The following is a 27,240-nucleotide window of genomic DNA, read 5'->3' as shown; positions in this document are numbered from 1 at the left end:
GCAGCGGCGCGATCTCGATGTGCCTGTGTCCCTCGGACACAGAGCAGCAAGATGCGGCAGGAGGGCCCTGTGATTGGCCCTCCTGATCACATGACGGCTGTGTCCAATCGCAGCCGTCATGCAATGTAAATAGAGCCGTTGTAAGGGCTTGGATCTCTTCTCCTCCAGACAAGATCCTGTCAGTGAGGAGAAGGAGAAGATCAGTGCTGCAGCTGGGGTGATCAGTGAGTATTTCTAATTACTAACTGATCACAGGGGGGGGTCTGTGCTGGTAATCAGAACATTGATTACCAGTGCAGCCCTGGGTGGGGGGGGGGGGTGCCACTAGAGCCACCAGAGATGCCCACCCATGACCACCAGGGATGCCCACCATGGCCACCAGGGATGGCAAACAGGGCTCGGAGAGCCTGCCAGTGGTGCCCCCCTATCATTGCCGCCCACCAATGCCATCTATCAGTGCTGCCCACCAGTGCCCGTTATTGCCATCTATCAGTGCCGCCCACCAGTGCCCATTATTGCCCTCCAGTGCTGCCTATTAGTGCCCATCAGTGCCCCCCACCAGTGCCGATCAGTGCCGCCCATCAGTGCCGCCTATCAGTGCCCATCAGTGCTGCCTATCAGTGCCCATCAGCGCTGCCTATCAGTGCCCACCAATGCTGCATATCAGTGCCACCCCATCAGTGTCTCCTCATCAGTGCCTGTCAGTGCGGCGTCATCAGTGCAGGAAAAAACATATCTATTTACAAAATTTTATAACCTAAACAAAAAAACTTTTTTTTTTTTTTTTTTTTTTAACTTTTCGGGCTTTTTTTTTTTTTTTGTGCCCCAAAAAAAAAAAAAAAAACCTGGCGGGGATCAAATACCACCAAAAGAAAGCTCTATTTGTGGGGAAAAAATGACGCAAATTTGGTTTAGGTACAGTGTTGCATGACCGCGCAATTGTCATTCAAAATTCAACAGCGCTAAAAGCTGAAAATTGGTCTGGGAAGGAAGGGGGTTTAAGTGCCCAGTATTGAGGTAGTTAATAGGTAAATCCATTTCCCTTCATTCTATGATATACCTTTTTTCATGTTTCCTACTCTCCAATAATTCAATAATATGGACTAATCTAAAATGGTTAGATAAAATGTGGTTTCTAAAACCCTTTTTGATGTTCACAATGTGTTCTCACAATCTGATTCCCAGCTTTCTTGTTGTCCTCCCGACATATTGGAGCTTGCATGGACACTCCAAAAGATAAGTGACAAAGGTGGCCTCACATGATATAAATTTGTCTATTTTGAACGTTTTCCCCTTATAATTAGACTCAAACTGACCCAGTTCTTCTGACTTTACTTGCTGTATGCTTGTCCCGACCTCTTCCTACTTGTAGCTGTTTGCAATGATTTGAAGTGGGGGTAATCTCAGTGGACAAAGGGCAATAAAAAAAATCCTTCCTAAAGTCCTACTCTTCCCTTGTCCAGATTCCTGCCTAATCAACACTGTGCAACCCATTTACACTTTGATACAGCCACTTAATACTTCTGCACACATGCATCAAAAATTGAGTTTATTTCTATGAATAGCCCATCTAACATTAGGACAAATCACAGTTAGTTGAAATGAATAGGATACCTTGTCTGGCTTAGTATTTCTGAGTCACAAACCAGATAAAAATATACGAAAGAAGAGTCAGAATTTCCTATCTGTGTGCTGCATCCAGGTCACTAAGTCAAGTATTGAAGCCAGAGCATTAGCATGACAACCATGTTGCTAACAAATTTATAAAGAGGTTAAAATGGTGGCTGAACTGCTTGCTGCCTGCCAGCAATATAGCCATGATCCTGGTATTGTCTTTTTCAGCCAGAAATCTGCCTTCCAGCTGCTCAATCACTTTTACAGTGCTCAGAAGGGGGACCCGTACCTTCCACTGCTGTTCCTGGGCTCTCCTGTTTCTCCGGGGAGCCTGGAACCGCTAGTACCATTTATGTTGGCTGCACACAGCGGAGATGAAGGAACACCCTTTCCCCGATGTCCTCTGCGATGAAGGAAGCCAGGATCAATAAGGTTTCCATCAGTTCCAGTTTCAGAGTTGTCTTTCCCTGGCCCGGTACTGCCAGGGAGGATCTGATCTAGCAGATTTTTGTTTTATCCCAGGGCAGGGGAAACATCAGGGGTCTAATACAGGTGCATCTCATAAAATTAGAATATCATCTAAAAGTTAATTTACTTCAGTAATTCAATTGTGAAACTCGTATATTTTATATAGATGTGTTACATGCAGAGTGATATATTTCAAGCATTTCTTTCTTTTAATTTTGATTATTAGGGCTTACAGCTAGTGAAAACCCCAAATTCAGTGTATCACAAAAACAGAATATTACAAGACCAATAAAAAAAAAAAAAAAAGGATTTTTTACTGAAAAGTATGTCCATGCATAGTATAGTATGTACTCAATACTTGGTCGGGCCTCTTTTTGCATGAATTACTGCATCAATGCGGCGTGGCATAAAAGCGATCAGCCTGTGGCACTGCTGAGGTGTTATGGTAGCCCAGGTTACTTTGATGGTGGCCTTCAGCTCCGCATTGTTGGGTCTAGTGTGTCTCATCTTACTCTTGACAATACCCCACAGATTCTCTATGTGGTTTAGGTCAGGCGAGGTTGCTGGCCAATCAAGCACAGTGATAACCTCAATAAACCAGGTATTGGTCCTTTTGGCAGTGTGGGCAGGTGCCAAGTCCTGCTGGAAAATGAAATCAGAATCTCCATAAAGCTGGTCAGCAGAGGGAATCATGAAGTGCTCTAGAATTTCCTAGTAGAGGGCTGCGCTGACTTTGGACTTGATAAAACACAGTGGACCAACACCAGCACACGGCTCCCCACATTATCACTGACTGTGGAAACTTCACACTGGACCTCATGCAACTTTGTTTCTGTGCCTCTCCACTCTTCCTCGAGACCCTGGGACCTTCATTTCTAAATGAAATACAACATTTTCCACAGTCAGTAATGATTTGGGGAGCCATGTCATCTGCTGGTGTTGGTCCACTGTGTTTTATCAAGTCCAAAGTCAGCGCAGCCCTCTACCAGGGTATTCTACAGCACTTCATGCTTCCCTCTGCTAACTAGCTTTATGGAGATGCTGATTTAATTTTCCCACAGGATTTGGCACTGCCCACACTGCCAAAAGTACCAATACCTGGTTTAATGATCATGCATGGTAGCACTGTGCTTGATTGGCTAGCAAACTTGCCTGACCTAAATCCCATAGGGAATCTGTGGGGTATTGTCAGGAGGAAGATGAGAGACTGCAGAAAAGCTGAAGGCTGCTATCAAAGAAACCTGAGCTTCCATAACGCCTCAGCAGAGCCACAGGCTGATCGCCTACATGCTTTGCAGCATTGATGCAGAAGTTCATACAAAAGGAGCCCCGACCAAGTATTGAGTGCATACTAGACTGTACATGGCCATACTTTTCAGTAAGCCAACATTTCTGTAATAAAAATACTTTTTTTATTGGTTTTATGTAATCTAATTTTCTGAAATAATGAATTTTGGGTTTTCACTAGCTATAAGCCATAATCGTCAAAATAAAATAAAAAAAAAAACTTGAAATATATCACTCTGCGTTTAATGCTTCTATATAAAATATATAAGTTTTCACTTTTTGAATTAAATTGCTGAAATTAACTTTTTGATGATAGTCTAATTTTATGAGATGAACCTGTATAAGCCTGATGTCTTTATAAATTATTCCTGTCACTGCCCAAAGCTATTACAAGGGGCTTGTTCTCCCTTGTGATAGCAATAACGTTAAATGAAAAAAAAGAAACGAACTTCAAATAATTATAAAAAAAATGGGAAGCTCCCGTTTCTCTGTGCTCGCACGCAAATACAGATGCATATGTAATTGTACTGCATATGTAAGATATTGCTATAAATGTCGGAGTAAGAACAATAATTTTAGTGCTATAACTCACATTTAACCCTAAACTAATAACCTGTAAAGGCATTTAAAGCATAGTCTATAAACCATTTTAGGTACTGTAGTTTTTCACCATTTCACAGGAATGCGCAATTTTAAATCTTGACCTGTTTGGTATTATGTTTACTTGACACAACATAATGTTTTATATTTTAGCTAAAAAGTTGGGTATTATATTGTGTTTGTTTTATTTCAGTTTAATTTTTCCTGAAAAATTTGCATTTGATAAACGACTGTGCAAATATTATGTAACATAAAAAATTGCAGCCAGCATTTTATTCTCCAGGGCCTCTGATTTAAAAAAATATATATATAATATTTGGGGGTTTAAAGTATTCTTGGCTGCTTTTAGCATGTATGTAAAAAATAAATAAATAAAAATTGCCCTGGTAAGTAAGTGGTTAAATACTGATCTCATGAAGCATGCAATTTAAGTCAGCATAGTCAACAGTTGACTAAATCCATTTACTTAACTGGACAAATGGAGAAAAGTTCAGGAACTAACTGTTTCTTCCTCCTGTGGGAAGTCCGTGTTGGAGAGCCTTCAGTGCACTGTGCTGGCGATATCTCTTTACACTAATTGTAATATTCTTTGTGTTTAGGGTTGACTCTCAGTGAGATGGTATTGGAGGAGCTGGCTGAGGAGGAGGAGGAGGAGTTTACACTACCCAACCCCAGAGCTCTAGAGGTCTTTATCAATGCAAAACCTGATACGCGTCATCTTACAGGTACGTTATGAGTTTTTTTTTTTAATTGTCTTAAGACGATCATACACCTAAAGATACAGTGCCTTGCGAAAGTATTCGGGCCCCTTGAACTTTGCGACCTTTTGCCACATTTCAGGCTTCAAACATAAAGATATAAAACTGTAATTTCTCTAGCGCTCATTGACAGACGTAGTCCTCGGTGATACAGCACCTTCGGGTTATGTTGCCTCCACAGGAGCAGGACTAGACAGGAAATTAAAAAGCTCTGGCCACACCCTAGGGGCAGTCCCAGAGGGTATATCCTCTCTCTCTCTGCCTCAGCAAATCAGTTATTTTCTGTCTAGTTAGGAGTAAGGACCTAGATACCTTGCTGGGATCTTAGGTCCTAGCAAGATTTTTTTCTTAAAAGATTTTTTAGACAGCCTTTTTTCTCCAGTGTTCCTGTGAGATCTTCAAGCAAGAAAGCTGAACTGGGCGACGGGCTGGATGTTGAGATCCGGTGGTCACCCCAGTTCAGCCTACGAGCGCGTGCAGGCCATAGCTCCGCGCTGGGTCGGCCGCGACAAAGTCCCATTAAAGGACTGACCCCGCGAGTTAAACGTCTCGCTGAAACGCCAAAGACCATGAGTCACGGCGTCCATATCGGTCGACAGCCCTCCCGCCCCGGTGGAGAGGGGTACTGTCAGGAGTTGGTGCCCGCCTGGTTCCGGTATGGTGAGTAGTATGTTCCCCCTTTTCCCCTGACGGGTCTTGTGGTGAACGCGGGCCCCTCTCTGTATGGTAAGATAGAGTCCCTCTCTATCCTATAAATGACACAGATCCTCCTACTTTGAGTGTGATTTTCTGTGCAAAAAGCCAGGAGGCTTGGTTTGGGAGCTAACAATCTAATTGTATACATGTTAAAAAGATTGTAATCAGTGGCATTCTGGGAATCTTACGGTGATGAGAATAAGCTACCTACCAGTCAGAAGCCACGGACATGTAGACTGCCTTCCTAATCAGATCTCCAGCTATTAGCAGGCCTCCCGAATGGCCATGCGGTCCGCCAGGGCCGGTACCGCCAACCACGCCAAATCCCCATGCAGAGAGAGTGTTGTGTGCCCTGCAGCACACCGCTATTCAGTACAGGCCGCCGCCATTTTTTTTGCTGGATCGCACGAGCCGCCATTTTGGCGTAGCCTCGTGTCTCCAGCATGGGGGCGGCCATGTTTGAGGTGATCCAAACACCTCGTGGAGCTAGGGGAGGCGCCGGAAGGCGTGCAGAGGGGCGGAGCCGCCTCCTTTCTTCCTGGGCAGCCAGCCAAAAGACTTCCTGTTTGTCAAGACAGCGCTGTAACCTGTTGCAGTTAGACTCTGAGCATCAAGTGGTGAGCCTGGGGGTCTATCTCTCTCTCTCTCTCGATCGATAGGGATCCCTAGCAGGTAACACTAAGGGGCTTTTTGTGGCGCTGGGGGTCTGAAAAAAAAAAAAAAAAAAAAGTTTTTTATTTTTGAATTATATTATCCAGGAAGTGACTGGAATTATCATGGACCCTGCCACACATATTCCCCCACCTGTTTCCCTCGAGGGGGCCACGGGACCCGCCGGTGCACAGAGTGTAGAGTCATTTACAGCAATCTTGGAGTCTATGGTGGCTCGGGTGGAGGCGGCCTGTCAGGGACGGGGGTCAAGGAAGCGACCCCCGCCTACCCCTATACTATCTGACACCTCTGACTCAGATTCAGAGATGGTCACTGCAGTTGCAGGTTCCTCTGCAAGGGCTGTTGTCTCAGGTAAAGCCCCCTCAGACAGTGAGGAGGACGTTTCTTCTCCCGCTATAATTCAGGAAGAAGCATTGGTGGACGCACTAGTTGTGGCAGTGCAGGAAACCTTAAAACTTGAGGCTTTACCGGCAGAGGCAACTGAAACAGAGATTCCTTTTGGTACTAATAAGCCCATCAAAACGGTGAAGGTTTTTCCTGTACCCAAGTGTTTCGGTAATCAGATTAAAGGAGAATGGGAGCATTCTAAACGTACCTTTACTATTTCCAAGCGTATTGCTAGACGCTATCCGTTTGAGGAATCCATCATTAAGAAATGGACGGTACCACCAGTGGTGGATCCACCTATTTCCAGGCTGAATAAGGCCACGGTTATCCCAGTAGAGGACACTTCGTCCTTTAAGGATCCGGTGGATCGAAAGATGGAAGCAGAGTCCCGCACCATCTTCTCTCTGATAGGGTCAGCATTTAGACCAGTAATTGTTATTGGTCTAGTTTCCCAGACACTTACGGAATGGGCGAGAATGGTACGCCAAGACCTTAGGGGAAAAGATATTCCCCAGGAGACATCTGATTTGATGGAACAGATTATACAAGGGCTACAGTTTATCTGTGACGCAGCCTTGGACACTACTCCCTTATTAGGGCATGCATCTATGTCATCGGTCATCCTCAGACGTGTGCTGTGGTTAAAACGCTGGTCAGCTGACCTAGGTTCCAAAAAGACCTTGACAAATCTCCCTTTTCAGGGGAATCGTCTATTTGGGGCCAACCTAGATGAAATCATTAAGGATGCCACTGGGGGCAAGGTCACTTTTTTGCCACAGGCTGCTAAAGCTAAGGGACCTCGCAACAAGCGAGGACCTTTCTTTACCGCCCATAAAGGGCGCCCGGCTGGTACAAGCGGGAAAGGCAAGACTCCTCCAGGAGGGTTCAAGAAGGGCTGGTCGGACAAGCAGAGGACCAACCCAGCCAAACCCGAAGCAAAGGAGTGCACAGCCTGAAGGTGCGCCCCCACCCGGTTTCAGGGTGGGGGGACGTTTTCACCGGTATTCAGGACATTAGATCGAGCATCAACCACTACTACCGGTGCGATTCTTCCCTTCCAACATTTAAGTACTACAGGAAGCGGTAGTTACCGTTCCCTGAATAGATCTTTTCCTTTACCTTTTCCTAAGATTAGTCCCTATACCTCACAGGAATCGGATCTGGTTGACCAGATAGGCCAAGTAGCCTCTAGTCGGGTGACTTCGGTCCCTGAGGTTCAACCAGAAAAGATCACCCTTCCTGATAACAATCAGGTATCTGATAAATGTGTGGGAACAGAAAACGACCAGACTTTCTCGGATGGTCGGGGCCAGATACCTCTAGGGACGCCTGGTTCAGATTCTATCAGCGCCAGTGGTCCTAGAAATTCTAGGCTGGCCTCCTCAAGCCGGCCTGGCCGACTTGGACATGCTAGTCGCAGACGTTCCGTGGGAACTTCGTCTCAGGGAGTGTCTGTGGTCTCAAGGACCAATTTACCATCATGCTTTACAGTCGCTGGTTTTAATGGCCTGGCCATTGAGACCCAAGTACTGAAGGACAGAGGTTTGTCAGCTTCAGTCATTCCTACCCTTATTAAAGCAAGGAAAGCGACTTCCAGCAAGGTCTATTATCACACATGGAAGACTTGTATTGCGTGGTGCGAATCTTTAGGATTTCCTCCACGTACCTATTCGGTGACTCGAATATTGGCCTTTTTGCAACAAGGGGTTGAGCAGAAGCTAGCCTTGAGCACCATCAAGGGTCAAGTTTCAGCATTAGCAATCTTCTTTCAGAAGCCTTTAGCTACCAAGTCCTTGGTGCGGAATTTCATCCAGGGGGTGCGGCACCTGGCTCCACCAGTCCGCGCGCCCTTACCGCCCTGGGATCTTAATTTGGTTTTGTCGGTTCTACAGAAACCTCCCTTTGAAAACATCAGGGAGATTCCCTTGCTTACTTTATCCCAGAAGGTGGCCTTCTTGGTGGCTATTACTTCTGCTCGCAGGGTGTCAGAACTGGCTGCATTATCATGCCAGTCCCCATACCTAGTGATTCATAGGGATAAGGTAGTACTTCATCCTAAGCCATCTTTTCTTCCTAAGGTGGTTTCAGATTTTCATCTGAATGAAGATATTGTACTACCTTCCTTGTGTCCTCAGCCCAAGCATCATCGGGAACATGCGTTGCATTCCTTAGATGTGGTTCGGGCAATCAGGGTATACCTGAAAGCTACGGAATCATTCCGTAAGACGGATTCACTTTTTGTGATCACGGATGGCCCCAGAAAGGGTTTGCCTGCATCTGCCGCGACCATTGCTAAATGGATTAGACAAACGGTGGTACAGGCTTATTCTATTAAGGGTCAGAGTCCTCCGTTCCCTGTTAGGGCGCACTCCACTCGAGCGCTCAGTACTTCCTGGGCCTTTCGCCATCAGGCGTCAGTGGTCCAGGTATGTAAGGCGGCCACCTGGTCGTCGGTACATACCTTTACAAGGTTCTATAAAATTGATGTGACGGCATCGGCGGATGCCTCATTTGGCCGCAAGGTTTTGCAGGCCGCAATTTGAGGAGACCGGTGGTCTACCTCGAGGGTTTTTTCTGTTTGAAAAAAAAAAAAAATTTTTTTTCTCTTTTTTGTTGAGTCTCATCATTAAGGATGAGCATTGTAAACTTCTAGTTGGCACCGGTTGGGCCTTCTAGATTGGGATTTGATTTTCATTTTCCCACCCCTCATTTGTGATACTGCTCTGGGACGTCCCGAAGGTGCTGTATCACCGAGGACTACGTCTGTCAATGAGCGCTAGAGAAAAATTGATTTTTGTAAAATCTTACCGTAAAATCCTTTTCTCTTAGCTCATTGACAGACGTAGTCCCCGCCCCTCTGTTTTTTGAGTTGGGTTGGGTTAAAATCTCTAAAGACTGCTTTTTCACATAACTGATTTGCTGAGGCAGAGAGAGAGAGGATATACCCTCTGGGACTGCCCCTAGGGTGTGGCCAGAGCTTTTTAATTTCCTGTCTAGTACTGCTCCTGTGGAGGCAACATAACCCGAAGGTGCTGTATCACCGAGGACTACGTCTGTCAATGAGCTAAGAGAAAAGGATTTTACGGTAAGATTTTACAAAAATCCATTTTTTTTGTGAAGAAACAACAACAAGTGGGACACAATCATGAAGTGGAACGAAATTTATTGGATATTTCAAACTTTGTTAACAAATAAAAAACTGAAAAATTGGGCGTGCAAAATTATTCAGCCCCTTTACTTTCAGTGCAGCAAACTCTCTCCAGAAGTTCAGTGAGGATCTCTGAATGATCCAATGTTGACTTAAATGACTAATGATGATAAATAGAATCCACCTGTGTGTAATCAAGTCTCCGTATAAATGCACCTGCACTGTGATAGTATCAGAGGTCCGTTTAAAGCGCAGAGAGCATCATGAAGAACAAGGAACACACCAGGCAGGTCCGAGATACTGTTGTGGAGAAGTTTAAAGCCGGATTTGGATACAAAAAGATTTCCCAAGCTTTAAACATCCCAAGGAGCACTGTGCAAGCGATGATATTGAAATAGAAGCAGTATCAGACCACTGCAAATCTACGAAGACCTGGCCGTCCCTCTAAACTTTCAGCTCATACAAGGAGAAGACTGATCAGAGATGCAGCCAAGAGGCCCATGATCACTCTGGATGAACTGCAGAGATCTACAGCTGAGGGGGGAGACTCTGTCCATAGGACAACAATCAGTCGTATACTGCACAAATCTGGCCTTTATGGAAGAGTGGCAAGAAGAAAGCCATTTCTTAAAGATATCCATAAAAGTGTAGTTTAAAGTTTGCCACAAGCCACCTGGGAGACACACCAAACATGTGGAAGAAGGTGCTCTGGTCAGATGAAACCAAAATCGAACATTTTGGCAACAATGCAAAACGTTATGTTTGGCGTAAAAGCAACACAGCTCATCACCCTGAACACACCATCCCCACTGTCAAACATGGTGGTGGCAACATCATGGTTTTGGCCTGCTTTTCTTCAGCAGGGACAGGGAAGATGGTTAAAATTGATGGGAAGATGGATGGAGCCAAATACAGGACCATTCTGGAAGAAAACCTGATGGAGCCTGCAAAAGACCTGAGACTGGGATGGAGATTTGTCTTCCAACAAGACAATGATCCAAAACATAAAGCAAAATCTACAATGGAATGGTTCACAAATAAACATATCCAGGTGTTAGAATGGCCAAGTCAAAGTCCAGACCTGAATCCAATCGAGAATCTGTGGAAAGAACTGAAAACTGCTGTTCCCAAATGCTCTCCATCCAACCTCACTGAGCTCGAGCTGTTTTGTAAGGAGGAATTGGCAAAAATTTCAGTCTCTCGATGTGCAAAAATGCCTGAAGTCCAGTGTCAAGTACCCACAGTCAGTGATGGTCTTGGGTGCCATGTCAGCTGCTGGTGTTGGTCCACTGTGTTTTATCAAGGGCAGGGTCAATGCAGCTAGCTATGAGGAGATTTTGGAGCACTTCATGCTTCCATCTGCTGAAAAGCTTTATGGAGATGAAGATTTCATTTTTCAGCACGACCTGGCACCTGTTCACAGTGCCAAAACCACTGGTAAATGGTTTACTGACCATGGTATTACTGTGCTCAATTGGCTTGCCAACTCTCCTGACCTGAACCCAATAGAGAATCTGTGGGATGTTGTGAAGAGAAAGTTGAGAGACGCAAGACCCAACACTCTGGATGAGCTCAAGGCCGCTATCGAAGCATCCTGGGCGTCCATAACACCTCAGCAGTGCCACAGGCTGATTGCCTCCATGCCACGCCGCATTGAAGCAGTCATTTCTGCAAAAGGATTCCCAACCAAGTATTGAGTGCATAACTGAACATAATTATTTGAAGGTTGACTTTTTTTGTATTAAAAACACTTTTTTTTTTATTGGTCGGATGAAATATGCTAATTTTTTGAGATAGGAATTTTGGTTTTTCATGAGCTGTATGCCAAAATCATCAATATTAAAACAATAAAAGGCTTGCACTACTTCAGTTGTGTGTAATGAATCTAAAATATATAAAAGTCTAATGTTTATCAGTACATTACAGAAAATAATGAACTTTATCACAATATGCTAATTTTTTGAGAGGGACCTGTATTTACTTTATATTTACCCCTCAATACCCATTTAACCGCTTGCCGCCCGCCGTCCTATTACGGCGGAGCGTTGCGACCATTGTTCTGGGCCGCCGTCATATGAAATGCCAGCTCACAGCTTCCAGTGTGAGGAGAGCAGAGCTAGAAACAGCTGCTCTGTGTACCTGTCACAATGTCACAATGTAAAAGCACACCAATAAATGTCCCCACACAGTCCTCAGCCCCCCCCCAATTGCACCTGTCACCCAACAGATACCTCATCAGTGCCCAGAAATTGACACCCATAACGTTCACATGTGAGCGTAGCGATCGCGGGCAGAATCACAGCGATTCTGCCCACGATCCGGAAATCATTGCAAATCGCGGGACGCCTGTGCGTTGCCCGTGATTTGCAATAGCACCCCAAACACTGTGTGATGTTGCCGCGATTTCCGCCTGCCGAATTGCGGTAACATCGCGCAAACAACGCATGACGCCCAAAAAAGTACAAGAGTTTCTTTTGGGCGTCATGCGTTGTTTGCGCAATGTTACCGCTATTCAGCAGGCGGAAAACGCCGCAACATCGCACAGCGTTTGGGGTGATATTGCAAATCACGGGCAACGCACAGGCGTCCCGCGATTTGCAATGATTTCTGGATCGCGGGCAGAATCGCGGTGATTCTGCCCATGATCGCTACGCTCACATGTGAACGTAGCCTAAAGTGCACCTGTCACCAGAGACTGCCATCAGTAGCGCCGTGCACCATCGCCCGTCACCTGTCACCCATCGGTGACCATCGCCCGTCACCTATCACCCCATCAATCACCGTCACCTGTCACCCCATCAGTCATTGTCACCTGTCACCCCATCAGTCATTGTCACCTGTCACCCCATCAGTCATCGTCACCTGTCACCCCATCAGTCATCGTCACCTGTCACCCCCATCAATCATCGTCACTTGTCACCCCATCAGTGATCGTCATCTGTCACCCCATCAGTGATCGTCATCTCTCACCCCATCAGTCATTGTCACCTGTCACCCCATCAGTCATCGTCATCTGTCACCCCATCGGTCATCGTCACCTGTCACCCCATCAGTCATCGTCACCTGTCACCCTATCAGTCATCGTCATCTGTCACCCCATCAGTGACCGTCACCTGCCACCTATCAGTCACCTCCCACCCATCAGTGATCATCCGCAGTCAACCGTCGCACAGCCCATCACAGCCAGCATATCAAAAAGGATGTACAGCAGCGAGGAGGCCCTTCAGGTCCTCTCCATGACTGATGAGAGCACCGGGGAGCTCTCATCAGTATCCAAATCCATATACCCGAATCCGATTTGGAATTTGAAATCGCTAATAGTAGCGGATCGAAGATGGACTCGGACTTTTCCTGTACACTTTCCTTTATAGAATGTATTTTGGGGTGCAATTTTTGCTATATACATGCAACCACTTACTGACCGCCTAACGACTATATACGTCGGCCATTAAAAGCTAAATACTGGGGTTATGGCAGCAGATAGCTGCCATAACCCCGGTATTTTTTTAAACGGCGGGTGGTTGGCTTTCAGATAACGGTGGTCCCAGTGGCGGATTCGCCGCGGAATTACCCTTACGGTGCAGGGGAAGAGGTGCCCCCCCCCCCCTCCCGCCGCGTCCGGACCCCCGCCGGCAGCGGGGAAAACTGTCCGGTCCCGGATCCTCAGAAACAGGAAGTCGAGTGAGGGCAAGATGGCCCTCACTCAACTCTATGGTCTTGGAGGACCGGAGCTACGTCAAGTCGTTGCCTAGCAACCGGTTTAAAGGGCCGCTTTTTTTTTTTTTTTTTTTTCAACAATTTTTTTTTTTTTCCTTTTTTAGTGTAGTTGTGAGGTGTGAGGTCTTTTTGACCCCAGATCTCACAATAAAGAGGACCTGTCATGCATATTTCTATTACAAGGGATGTTTACATTCCTTGTAATAGGAATAAAAATGATCAAAACATTTTTTGTTTTTTTAAAACTGTGTAAAATAAAAAAATAATAAAATAAATAGGAAAAAAAAAATGAAAACGCCCTGTCCCCGTTAGCTCGCACGCAGAAGCGAATGCATACGCAAGTCCCGCCCACATATGTAAACGGTGTTCAAACCACACATGTGAGGTATCGCCGCGATCGTTAGAGCGAGAGCAATAATTTGAGCCCTAGACCTCCTCTGTAACTCTAAGCTAGTAACCTGTAGAAATTTTAAAATGTTGCCTATTGGAATTTTTAAGTACCAATGTTTGGGGCCATTCCGTGAGCGTGCGCAATTTTGAAGCATGACATGTTGGGTATCTAATTACTCGGCGTAACATTATCTTTCACATTATGGAAAAAAATTGGGCTAAATTTACTGTTTTCTTATATTTTAATTAAAAAAAGTGAATATTTTTAAAAAAAATGCATTTGGAAGACTGCTGCGCAAATATGGTGTGATAAAAAATATTGCAACGATCTCCATTTTATTCTCTACGGTCTCTGCTAAAAAAAAATATATAATGTTTGGAGGTTCTAAGTAGTTTTCTAGCAAAAAAAATGATTTTAGCTTGTAAACACCAAGTGTCAAAAATAGGCCCAGTCTTAAAAGTGGATAAATGGACAACTTTGTGTAAAGTGCTACTTGGATGTTAGGCCTCTGTATGTGGTTAGACTGTGTAAAAGTGTTACACATGTGGTATCGCCATACTCAGGAGGAATAGCAGAATGTATTTTGGGGTGCAATTTTTGATATTTACATGCTATGTGTAGGAAATATTTCATAAATGGACAACTTTGTGTAAAAAAAAAATGCATTTTCATTTTCTTTCCACAGTTTCCAAAAACTTGTGGAAAAAAATGACAAGTTCAAAAGACTCATTATGCCTCAAAAATTATATGTTGGGGTGTTTGCTTTCCAAAATGGGGTCATTTTATGGGGGTTTCCAATGTCCTGGTGCTCCAGGGCCTTCAAAATTGTGATAGGTTGTCAGGAAATTATATGTGTAATTTATGCTCCTAGAATGCCAGACGGTGCTACTCGGATGTTTGGCCTCTGTATGTGGCCAGGCTGTGAAAAAGTCTCACACATGTGGTATCGCCATACTCGGGAGGAGTAGTAGAATGTGTTTTGGGGTGTAGTTCCAAGTATATATATGCTGTGTAAGAGAAATAACCTGTTAATATGTCAATTTGTAAAAAAAAAAAAACTTCATTTTGCAAAGAATTGTGGGAAAAAATTACAACTTCAAAAAAACTCACCATGCCCCTTATTAAATACCTTGGAATGTCTACTTTCCAAAAAGGGGTCATTTGGGGGGTATTTGTACTTTCCTGACTTTTTAGTGTCTCAAGAAATGAGATAGGCCTTCAGTACATCAGGTGTGATCAAGTGTGATCAATTTTCAATGAATAGCACCATAGATTGTGGACTCTATAACTTTCACAAAGACCAAATAGTATACACTTATTTGGGTTATTTTTACCAAAGATAAGTAGCAGTATAAATTTTGGCCAAAATTTGTGAAGAAAAATAACTAACTTGCAAAATTTTATGACAGAAACAAAGAAAAATGCGTTTTTTCACAATATTTTAAGTCTTTTTTTATTTATAGCACAAAAAATAAAAAACCCAGTAGTGATTAAATACCATTAAAAGAAAGCTCTATTTGTGTGAAGAAAAGGACACAAATTTTTTATGGGTACAGTGTTGCATGACTGAGTAATTGTCATTCAAAGTGTGAGAGCGCTGAAAGCTGAAAATCGGTCTGGGCAGGAAGGGGGTGAACGTGCACTGTAGGCAAGTGGTTAAGCAAAGTCTTGGAGTAATTTAACTTAGCTACTGTCCTCATGGGACTACATTCCCACCTCTTGGTTCGGTAGCAACCACTTCATTAAAACCATACCATTAAAATGCCATATATACCCAAGCTTATGCTGGCCGTACACTATACGAAAAATCGGCCGAAATTCAGTCATTTGGACAGTTCGTTCGCTTTTCGGTCAGTTAATGGCCACAATTCAGTAATGGGTTGTGACGTTTTTGAGCTGAAAAAACTAAGGACAAGTTTGTAAATTTTCTGCTGAACGAACAATAAATTGAAAGGTAATTGTGTTTCTCGTCCAAACTGTTTGTACTAGGTAAATGTGAAAAAAGGAACAAAAAACGGATTCATTTATGTCCATTGAAAGATTTATGAGTCATTACATGATGGCACAATCGTTTGCTCTCAAGGACGAATGTTCATTTTTCCAAAATTAGTTAGAACGATTTTTGTATAGTGTATGGCCAGCATTACCCATTCTGGCTCCCTAGTATATTTTACAATCCCTGCAAACTCATATCCCAAAATTCATTTGGGGCACAAACTGGCCCAGGCTCAATAGACAGTCTGTGTAAACCCAAATCATATGGGGGGGAGCTGGGTGTACCTAAAATATACTATTATCATAAAGCTGCTCAGATTATGCCTCTGGTTCAACTACACTCCACATCAGAGTTATAATTCCGGACCTTCCTAGACATACTAGATGTTCATCCTTATGACCTAAGCCTCTAAACATGGTCTTGACTCTGCAGGTCTCATATTACCTCCTCTCTCCCTCTGCTCCCTCTTTTTAATTGCACTCCCTTCCTCCACAAAGGTGCTTTGGCAGAACTGATACCAAATATGGTGTTGGTCAAAGAAAATTAAAATCACCGGCTCTGATGTTAAATTTTACTATAATCAGATTTAAACACTTGGATGGATTTATTTTATTTGCTTCTGATTTTAATTGTATGTGAGCGCTGATATGTAATTTGTTTCACACACAATGAAGATGTCACCTTATATGACTTAGAACAAGGTGTCCCTGGGGAGTAATTGAGTTTCTTGATGTCTCTGGGTCACCTAGCAATGAGAAGCTGTGTATTAGGATCAGGCTCATTCCTACACAGGAGAGACTGAGCTCAGATCACTAACACGGATCACAACTAACACCTTCATCTTGTTTCAGATCCTCGGCAAGACAAACGCAACATAGAGAAAAGGTAAGAGAATCCCTCTAGGCTATGAATTGAGACTCATTTATATCTCCTTGACTTTTTTTAACTAACCACGTTTTATCTTTTCCATTTTTTCAATACTTTTTTGTGTTTTTTTTTTTTTTAAGAATAGTTAGGCTCACAAAAACAAATAGGCATTAACATACCATTAGAGAGTCGCTGTCTTTCCTTCTAACATTATTGTTTATGAGAAAGTGTTTATTTTAAGTGCTTAATTGTCTTTGAGATCTGGGTATAGAATACAGACTGCATGACAGATTCAAATCCAGTATTGTGTATTCTCACTTAACTTATGTGACTCCTAATTTAGCGACGCCTAGATGACTCCTGTACAGTGATACATACATATTCGCCAGCACACAAAGGATCTTGCACAGCAGTCCGAAGAAACTTTTTATTTCAAAAGGATCACATCAGGATAGGTCCAAAGTTTTGGAGTCACGCAGGAACCCTTTGTCAGGCATGTGATGACTGACGAAGGGGTTCTGCTTGGCTCCGAAACGTTGCACCTATCCTAATGTGATCCTTTTGAAATAAAAAGTTTCTTCGGACTGCTGTGCAAGATCCTTGGTGTGCTGGCGAATATGTATGTATCTGTGATAGATCCAGTATCCATCTGGTGATCGCTGCAGCACCCAAAACTGATGTGCCTATATCCAGGAAGGTGTGCAATGGGAATATGAACTATCCTGTAGAGGGATTCTCCTGGCACTTAAGCAAGTAAGAGACAGTTCGAATTTCAGCTGGTTCAGCAGGAACCGGCCGAGATTCAAACCATGTATGGGTAGGCTGAACGTACCCAAGTTGATTGATCGATAAACTTGAGTGCCACGAGCCTGATTGATTTTACATGTGATTATTGCAAGCGACTGTTATAGCCGCTAGCAATTATCATTGTGTTCTCACAGCGGAGACAGCTTCCCCGCACCCCCCCCCCCCCCCCCCCCTGCCAGGTAAAAACCATGACTTGGTAAGAGGAATTCCCCTGTCAACACTGTGGTTACAGGAAAGAAATTCGCTCCATCTATGGCCCGCCTGATTCCCTTGCTCTGGAGATGCCCTAGACTACATAGATTCTGGTCAGATGTCCTAAATACAATAAAGAATAAACTCTGTTTCTCTTTCGTTCATTGACGGTCACAGCTCCTGTCATTCTTGACCATTGGATTATGCTGCCCCCTACAGAGGCAGTCCCAGGGTGTAGACTCCCTCTTCCTGCTATAGTCACTCAATTTTTTTCTGGGATCTTTGGTCCTGGCATAATTTTTTAGGTAGGACATTTTTCCTCCTGGATTTTTCCTGTGAGATCTACTATCAACTGCAGGACTGGGTGATGGGCTGGATAATTTAGATCCAGAGGTCACCCCAGTCTGGCCAGCGAGCGCGCGCAGGCCTCAGCTCTGCGCTAGGTTGGCCGCGACATAGCCCCACTGGACGTGGGGTGGCCCTGTGAGTTAAACATCTTGCGAGATCGCATATGACCTGGCCTCAGCCTGATACACAGCAATCCTCCTGGCCGACAGCCCCCCCCCCATTTTGATGGAGAGGAGGATCTGTCTGGAGCGGTACCCACCTGGTTCCTGGTATGGTGAGTAGCTGTCCTCCTCTACCCCCGGAGAGTTTTGGGTTGGACGTGGGCCCCTCCTTCGGACAGTCGGACTCCCGGGCTCCCCTCCTTCCCGCAGGCACCCACCCCCCCCCCTGCCAAGTTGCTCTCCTCATCCTGCCCAATCCTCCGCTCCACATACGCTGGCGATGTATTATTTTTTTTTTGGGTTGTCTGAAACTTTCCTGGGGCTGTGAGCACTGCGCTAACTGGGGATAAGGGGGGGGGGTGCGCCACCGGCGACCAGATGATCGACAAAAAGGCTGTACCTGGTGGGGGCTCCTGCCAGGGCCCCTTGTCCGGCCTGGATCTGTCCTGAGGCCTGGTCTCCCGATTTTTCTGGGTCCCTGTAGGCCTCATGGAGCCGCCATTTTGTTGTAGCCTTGTGTGTTCCTATACACGTCTGCCATTTTTGTGTAGTTCCGGTGGCCACTTTCTTGTGGGCACTTTCTTGTGGTTTGCATTACAAATAGCTGTGGCCATGACAGTGGAGCCCCGTCGGCAGCGATTTCGGCTGTGGCAGCCCCTCCTTATCCCCTGTTGCTGACTCCTGGATCATTTAGCTTCCTGATCACCGCACGTGTAGTGCAGATTCTCCTGGTGATTGCAGGTGCCTGTGTCGGTGGATGGTGAGTCTGGTGGGGTCCTTTCCCTCTCTGCTGAGAATCACTCTATGCCTTGTGCTTGACGACCTGGTGGTGGGGGTTGTCCCTTAGCAGTGTGTTACACTTTTTTGTGGAGCCCCCCTGGTGACCCATGGAGTCTTTGGAGCACGTTTCCCCACCTGATCCCCTCTCTGAGGCTGTGGGGCCCGCAAAAAGGTGGGAACAACCAAAGCGTCCCCGTGGGGGTTCCTAAGAGCTTTACTAGGTGTTACCCCTATGAGGAGTCCCTCCTTACGATGTGGACTGTGCCACCAGTGGTGGACCCTCGGGTTACCAGATTAAACAAGGCAACCATGATTCCGGTGGAGGAGTCCCCGGCCTTTAAGGATCTGGCTGGCCGGAAGATGGAGGCTGTGGACCACATTATGTACACCTTAGCTGGTTTGGCAATGAGGCGGGTATTTACCATTGCCCTAGTGTCGCAAACTCTGGCCGAGTTGGCTAAGCTCCTATGCCGTGACCTGGAGGGAGAACAGCTACCTCCTGCCTTTGCTGAGCTGGCGGACCAGCTGGTTCAGGGGCTGCAGTTTATCTGTGATGCTTCTTTGTATGCGGCTCCCCTGATGGCTCGCCTCTCTGTTTTGGCGGTGGTCCTCGGCGTATCTTTTAGGACAAATTCTGGGGTGGGGACCAGACTTCTAAAAAGGCCTTGATTGATCTTCCTTTTCAAGGAGATCGTCTGTTTGGAGCTACCCTGGATGACATCATTAAAGGTCTCACAGGGGGGAAGAGTACCTTTCTTCCGCAGGCTACTAAGGGCAAGGAGCCTTGTCCTAGATGTGAACCTTCCTTCTCAGCTCATAGGAAGTTTTTTCATCTCTCAGGGTCGACTGACAAGGGCTTGAAGCCTTTCAGGCCCTCTTCTGGCGGATCTAAACAAACCTGTTCTGGCAAGCTGAGAGCGGGTATCTCCAGACCTGTGGACACGGCTCCTTCTGCATGAAGGTGCGCCCTTACCCGTATCGGGGGTGAGGGGACAAGTTTGCTGGTTTCTGGCCCCATGGACTTCCCTGGTGCAAGACAAGTGAGTCCACAAAGTCTTTCAGTCCTGTGGACACAGCTCCTTCTGCATGAAGGTGCACCCTCACCCGTATCGGGGGGTGAGGGGACAAGTTTGCTGGTTTCTGGCCCCATGGACTTCCCTGGTGCAAGACAAGTGAGTCCACAAAGTCTTTCAGTCCGGCTACAAGATTGAGTTTCGCTCTTGTCCCCTGGCAAGATTTTTTCCTTCCAACCTGCACCTGTCCCCAGACCGATTACAGGGTCTGTTTGGGGAGGTACAAGACCGGTTCCTTCAAGGGGTGATTGTCCTGTTTCTGACTTTGGAACGTTTTCAGGGTTCCTACTCAAACCTGTTCACAGTCTCTAGGAAGGTAGGCAAAGTGCGTCCAATCCTGGACCTCAAAGCGCTAAACTGCTTTGTGCGGGTGCAGAAGTTCAGAATGGAGTCTATTCGAACGGTAGTGGCATCCCTGCGTCTGGATTTTCTCCGCTCTATAGATATCATGGATTCCAATATGTGCTAGTCACCAGCATTTTCTCGGCTTTGCTGTGGGAGAGGAGCATTATCAGTTTGTGGTGTTACCCTTTTTTTTTCGCGCTCTGCTCCTCGGTCTTTACAAAAGCGTTAGCTCTAGTGCTAGCCTTTGCTATGCCAACAGGGGATCGTGGTACTGGGCTACTTGGACCATCTCCTTCTGCAAGCATAATCTCCCTCTGCTCTGGTGGAGAACCTGGAGATCACAATACGAACTCTGCGGGAATTTTCAGAAGTCTGCCCTGGTTCCGTCCATGAAGCTGGACTATTTGGGCCCGACTCTGGACTCGGCAGTAGCCAGAGTGCTCCTTCCTCTGGACAACCTCCAGAAATTGCAGGCTGCAATTCCCCTCCTGCTGTCCAACAAATGGTCATCCCTCCGGACTTGCATGCGGGTGCTGGGCCTGATGGTATCTACCTTTGAGGCAGTTCCTTTTGCACAGTTCCATACGAGGTCCCTGCAAAAGGAGATTCTGACCAAATGGGACAATACTCCACAAACTCTGGACAATTGGATCTGGCTGAGTCGGGGTACAAAGGAGTCCCGGATATGGTGGCTTCGCTCTCTGGCACTTCGGCTAGGAAAATCCTTTCTCCCCTTGTATTGGACAGTGGTCACCACAGATGCCAGCCTGTCCGGCTGGGGAGGCGTTCTCGGCAAGTATTATGCTTAGGGGATCTGGACACTGAAAGTGTCCAGACTACCGATCATTGTCCTGTAACTCCAAGCGATCAGACTGTGTCTGGATCATTGGACGGATTATCTTCATGGATGCCCAGTGTGCATTCCATCGGACAATGCCATGACTGTAGCTTATGTCAATCACCAAGGGGGTAGAAGAAGTGCCCTGGCGGCTCTGGAGGTAGCCGGCATTCTAAGGTGGGCAGAACAGTTCCTTCCAACCCTCTTCCCCGTACACATTCCGGGGGGGGGGGGATTGGCAGGCGGGTTATCTCAGTCGGCAGGCGTTGGACCAAGGGGAGTGTTCCCTTCATCCGGATGTGTTTCATCAGCTGTGTCTCCGGTGGGGCACCCCAAGGTTGATCTGTTGGAGTCTTGGCTCAAAAGAAAGGTGCAGAGGTTTGTGGCTCGGTCAAGGGATCCCCTGGCAGATGCCACAGACGCACTGGTGGCCCCATGGGGTCAGTATCTTCTGATCTACGCCTTCCCTCCTCTCAAGCTTCTGCCCAGACTCCTATGCAAGATCGAGGCAGAAGGAATTTCGGACTTGCCTGGTACGCCAATCTGGTGTGTCTGGTCTCCGACGTTCCTTGGAGGCTTCCCCTCAGGGAGGATCTGCTGTCCCAAGGACCGATCTTCCATACTGCTTTACAGTCGCTGGCTTTGACGGCTTGGCTGTTGAACACTAGGTGCTGATAGATAGAGGTTTGTCTGAGTCCTTGTTAAAAGCTAGGAAATCTACCTCTAGGAAGATCTACCTTCGCACATGGAAGACGTACATTGCATGGTGTGAGTCTCTTGGGGTTCATCCTCGCTCCTTATCGGTGGCTCGTGTCTTAACCTTCCTTCAATGGGCAATGGGGGGGTTGAACAGAATTTGGCCTTAACCTCTCTGGCTGTATTCCCAAGTGTGGCTTGGGGTTAATTTTCAGTACCAAAAGCGGTAACCCCCGAGCCACACTCAGGATTACACCAGAACGTTACTCACCTTCCCTGCGCTCCCCCGCCGTCCTCACCGTTCTCCTCAGTCTCTCCCTGCTCTGTGCACGGCCGATTGCCGGCACTTGCCTTCTGATTCCCTCCCTGCGAGCATTGCAACGCAGGGGGGTGGAACCGGCGGCAAATTTTAAAGTGTAAAAACAGTAAATGACATGATACAAAGCTGTGATCCTTACGGATTCCACTGTATAATGCCATTTCAGCACAGGATTGCACCTGGTGACTTTTCCAGTGCCCTGCCTGTGCTATTCCAGTGCTTTGTGCCTGGAAAATTTTGATCGACCATGGCGTCAAAGCGTTTCTTTTTTTGCGCAAAAGCGAATTAGGAGACAGAGAAACGGAGTTACTTGACAAACTGAGCGATAGCGATTTGTGGGAAAATTCGTCATCAGGTACAGAAAGTGATGACAGCGACGATTCTGATGTCTCTTTCTAGCACATAGCTTGTGGAATTTGGGAAATATATCAAATGACTCTTCACAATTTCCAACAGAGCTATGTGCCAGAAAGAGACATCAGAATCGTCGATGTCGTCACTTTCCGTACCTGATGATGAATTTTCCCACAAATCGCTATCGCTCAGTTCTTCAAGTAAATCCGTTTTGCTGTCAGTGTTTTCCAGTTCGTCTAAAAGCACATTTGCGCAAAAATAATGCTTTTTGGACGCAATGGTCGTTCTCTATTTTCCAGGCACAAAGAACTGGAAAAGCAGAGTCAGGGCACTGGAAAAGTCACCAGCTGAATTCCTGTGGTAAAATGGCATGATACAGTGTAATCCGTTAGGATCACAGCTTTGTATCATGTCATTTCGTGTATTTACACTTTTGAATTTGCCGCCAGTTCCACCCCCCTGTGTTGCAACACTCCCAGGGAAGGGAACCGGAAAACAGGTGCCGGCATCGGCCGGGCACACAGCAGGAGGACGGCGGGGGAGGACGGTAGGGGATCGCAGTGGAAGGTGAGTTTTAAAATGTAAAACAACAGATTTCTATGCAAAACAATGTACTGCTTTCAGCACCTAAAATCTGAAATAATCATACCGTCAGGGAGGTTAAGTACCATCAAGGGCCAGGTCTTGGCCTTGGTGGTTTTTTTCCAATGACCTTTGGCCACACACTTCCTGGTGCATACCTTTCTTCAGGGTGTCGGACTTTTGGTTCCTTCAGTACGGGCTCCGTTGCCACCTTGAGATCTTAATTTAATGCTTTCAGCTCTACAGAAGCCTCCGTTTGAAAATATTTGGGAGATTCTCCCACTTACGCTATCCCAGAAAGTGGCCTTTTTGGTGGCTATCACTTCTGCGCGCAGGGTGTCGGAACTGGTGGCGTTTTCCTGTCGCTCATCTTATTTGGTGATTCACAAGGATAAGGTGGTGCTTTGCCCCTGTCCGTCATTCCTTCCTAAGGTGGTCTCTGACTTTCATTTGAATGAAGACATTGTGTTGCCTTCTCTGTGTCCCAGGCCTAAACATCTGAAGGAAATTGCCTTGCCTGCCTTGGATGTGGTCTGGGTAATTGGGGTGTTCCTGGCAGCTACGGAGTCTTTCAGGAAGTCAGACTCTATTTGTGCTCACGGATGGACCTCACAAAGGGCTATCCGCTTACTCTGCGAGCATTTCCAGATCGATCAGGCAGATGGTGGTTCAGACCTATTCCATCAGGGGTCAGGTTCCTCCTTTCCCTGTCAATGCGCACTCTACTAGGGCGATTAGTGCCTCCTTGGCTTTCCGTCAACAGGTGTCAGTGACGGAGGTTTGCAAAGGTGGCCACCTGGTCGTTGTTGCACACTTTTAAAAAGTTAATGTGTTGGCCACTCCAGATACTTTCTTTGGCTGCAAGGTTTTGCAGGCTGCTGTTAAGAGGACCTGATCCTCTTTGAGGGTGTATTGTTTTTTTCAGGTGGGCTCCAGTTGTTTTGGTTAAGCCCCTGTCGCCTGGTTGGCTACTGTTGAGCCTTGGGAATTTTTTTGCCGTTTACCACCCCTCATGTTTGACACTGCTTTGGGGCGTCCCAATGGTCAAGAATGACAGGAGCTGTGTCCGTCAATGAATGAAAGAGAAAATGGGATTTTTGTCTTACTGTAAAATCCATTTCTCTGATTTTCATTGACAGACACAGCACCTACCCCTCTGTGGAGTTATAATTCTCCTGACACTGCTTGTAACAAAACTGAGTGACTATAGCAGGAAGAGGGAGTATACCCCCTGGGACTGCCCATGGGTGTAGCCAGAAGTTTTTTCTGCCTAGTGTCCTACTCCTGTAGGGGGCAGCATAACCCAATGGTCAAGAATGACAGGAGCTGTGTCCGTCAGAGAAATGGATTTTACGGTTAAAGTAAAGTAAGTCAAAAATCCAATTTTTGACATTATCCTTGTTAGACCCAAACTTGTGTCTGCAAGGTTAGATGGATGAGGAACTGATACCCTCCTCCACGCAGATTCCTGTACTCCGGCGCCCTTTTCTATGTGTGCAAACTTATTGCCCAGAGGTGGCTAGCTTCCCTACCACCAGCTCACTCAGACTTTTTGAAGGCAGTTAATGACACCTTAGTGAGGAATTAAAGTTGTTTACACTAGGCGGTATTTCTGGATTTGTGAGCAAGGCATTTAAACACGTTTTATATATTTATTGCTTTTTGTTATTGGCCAGAGATGGCATGCTTCATGTGAGCCACACTGAACTGACTCCATTTTTCAGCAGTACTGTAAACGAGCAGCTCCAGATGTCCGGGCTTAGTGACATTGCTGACATTCTGACTGATCTAATGGAAGGAGGGGTGTCCGCTTCAGAACTTGGACTGACTGAAACACAGGCCCAGGCCATTTCCAGGTACAAAACATTATCTCAAAAAGTGAAAATAAATACTGTTTTAAGAGTAGATTTTTCTTATTTTGAAGGGATTTCCTCCACTTCTTGTTGTATCTTTGGAACAGGAAGTGAAAAGGGATCTCTACAGTGAGACATAGAAGGCAAAAAAAAGGAACATGCATTTTCTCTTACGTCCTCCGACAGTCGCCGCTGCCTCTAAGTCATCACTATTGGGTATTGACTTCCGCTCTGCAGGAGTAGCTAGGCGTAAGACTTAGTCAAAAGAACAAAGCATTTAGCATAGACACACCCATGGGGGCTGTCTCACTGGTCAATACCCCCCTGCATTGATCCCTCCCAGCTCAGTTTGTTTCTGCCTAGTGTCAGGAGTAGTTAGGCTTCCCTGTGCTGGGGCTATAGTCTCAGCCTTTCTAATCTTTTTTCTTTGATTTTCTTTTAAAATGTCAGTTTTTTCTTTGATTTACTAGCTGTTTATTTTGTCAGCTTTAGTTTTAGTCGGATCTTCGGATGAAGATGGATTCTTGCGGAGCTGGGAATCGGACTGACCTCCCTGGTTCTCCAGGGCAGAGGGTCAGAGGGACCCCCAGCCTGCCATTGAGCATTCAGCCATGTGTTCGTCCTGGCATTATGAACGACCCATCCCTGCTCGCAGCAGGGATGCAGCCTGTGAGGTGGCTACCTCCCTGGACACATCTGCGGTGCTGCAGTGTCCTGTCCTTGGCTAACGGCATTTTCTGTCAGATGAGGACAGCGGCTTTCCATTCATAGAGGCACCCCATGCCATCCGGTACAGGTAAGTTCCTTTTGTGTGGGGCCTCTGTCTGGGATGGCAGTCCTGTGTTGCTGTGTGTTCCCCATGTCTGTGCCTGTGTGGGGCTCCCTGATGCGATCCCTGCGGGGGTATCCTTTTACATACGCTGCGGTGCTGTGTGCTTTTGGGGGCCCCTTCCCCTGTGTCACTGCAGTGTTTTGGGGGTGCAGACTGCGTGTGCGGCGGCCGCAGCGGGTAAAAAACGCACGGTCCGCCATTTTGAATATGGGCAAGCATGTCTGGCTTCACTGTGGGCTTAACTGCATGCTGTTTTGGCGCCATCTTGTGTGTGGCAGAACGATCATTCCGAGCACATGCTCGGCGGCCATCTTGCCGAAACCTTCAATTCAGTTCCATGGGCAGCCATTTTCCCTGGGTCTTGCAGCTTATAGTTCAGCCTCTGATGACCTCACTTCCTTTTCCTCTGAAGCAGCGATCGATGTGGTAACACTCTGTGGGGGCTCTGCAGACTGTCTCTTCCATAGCTCCTTGTTTTGTCCTTCCTGGCTCAGTTTTGTCTCCTTTTGGGGGTCTTTGTTCACTGTGCATATAGCGGTGGGCTGCGCACTCCGCAGCGATCTTAAAGGGCCAGTACCTTTTCTTGTACTTTGTTCCTGTAACTTGGGCAATGGAATCTCAGGACAGCAAATTCCCTCCAGCCCAGGTGGGGGACCCCAGTCCTGCTGTACCCCCTGTTATACCTGATTTGGCCGCCGTAGTGGCGTCTTTAGTGTCCAAAATGGAGGTGCTGATGGCTGAACGAGCTGCTAGGAGAAGGCCTAGGTTATCTTTCTCCTCTGATTCAGATGGTGGTGTGGCTGCTGTGGCGGGCATGCCCTTTTTAGGGTCTCGCTCATCCCTGGACCATCTGGGGTCTGAGGGGGAGGCGGGGGTGGAGGGGGTTGATGATTCTCCCCTGGGGTCGCCTGAAGAACGCGCAACTATGGATGAGTTGATCTCTTCTGTGAAAGAGACACTACATTTGTAGGATGAGCCCACTCCTCCGGGCATTGTGTCATCGTTTGGTGCACATAGGACCCGCAAGTCGGCGCAGGTTTTTTCCCTGCCCCGCTGAATTTCATTACACTGTGAATGAACTGTGACTCAATTTGAAACGTCCGTTCACGGTACCTAGTCGGTTTAAACTGCTTTATCCCTTTGCGCCGGCTACAGACACGCGCTGGTGTGTGCCTCCACAGGTGGATCACACTGTGGCCGTCTTAAACAAGGCTACCTTGATTCCCACTGAGGACACCCCGGTGTTCCGGGATCCCACGGACAGGAGGTTGGAGTCTCTTGCCCGCCATTGCTACACGGTGGCGGGTTCCTTGCTCAAACCTATTTTCGCATCCGTCCTGGTGGCTCAGGCGGTGGCGGATTGGACTAAGGTGCTTAGACGCAACCTCGCATCTGATTCTGCCCCGCCTGCCACGCTGGCTATGGTGGATCAAATTCACCAAGGAGTCATGTACTTGTG

The 27,240-nt window shown here is 46.5% G+C and overlaps 1 protein-coding gene across 1 annotated transcript in view; it reads left to right on the top strand.

Annotated features, from left to right (window-relative positions):
- CPLANE1 (ciliogenesis and planar polarity effector complex subunit 1) overlaps positions 1–27,240 on the top strand; it is a 383,258-nt gene that overhangs the window by 313,633 nt on the left and 42,385 nt on the right. Inside the window, exons 45-47 of the mRNA XM_082255738.1 lie at positions 4,569–4,694; positions 16,586–16,619; positions 24,821–24,952. Coding sequence (XP_082111864.1) covers positions 4,569–4,694; positions 16,586–16,619; positions 24,821–24,952 — 292 coding nt within the window. The remainder of the gene's footprint in view (positions 1–4,568; positions 4,695–16,585; positions 16,620–24,820; positions 24,953–27,240) is intronic.

The sequence above is a fragment of the Pelophylax lessonae genome (assembly GCF_965119305.1).
Source record: "Pelophylax lessonae genome assembly, chromosome: 1".
Taxonomy (NCBI): domain Eukaryota; kingdom Metazoa; phylum Chordata; class Amphibia; order Anura; family Ranidae; genus Pelophylax; species Pelophylax lessonae.
Note: the sequence above shows the minus strand (reverse complement) of the source record. Positions and strands in the feature narration are given on the sequence as shown.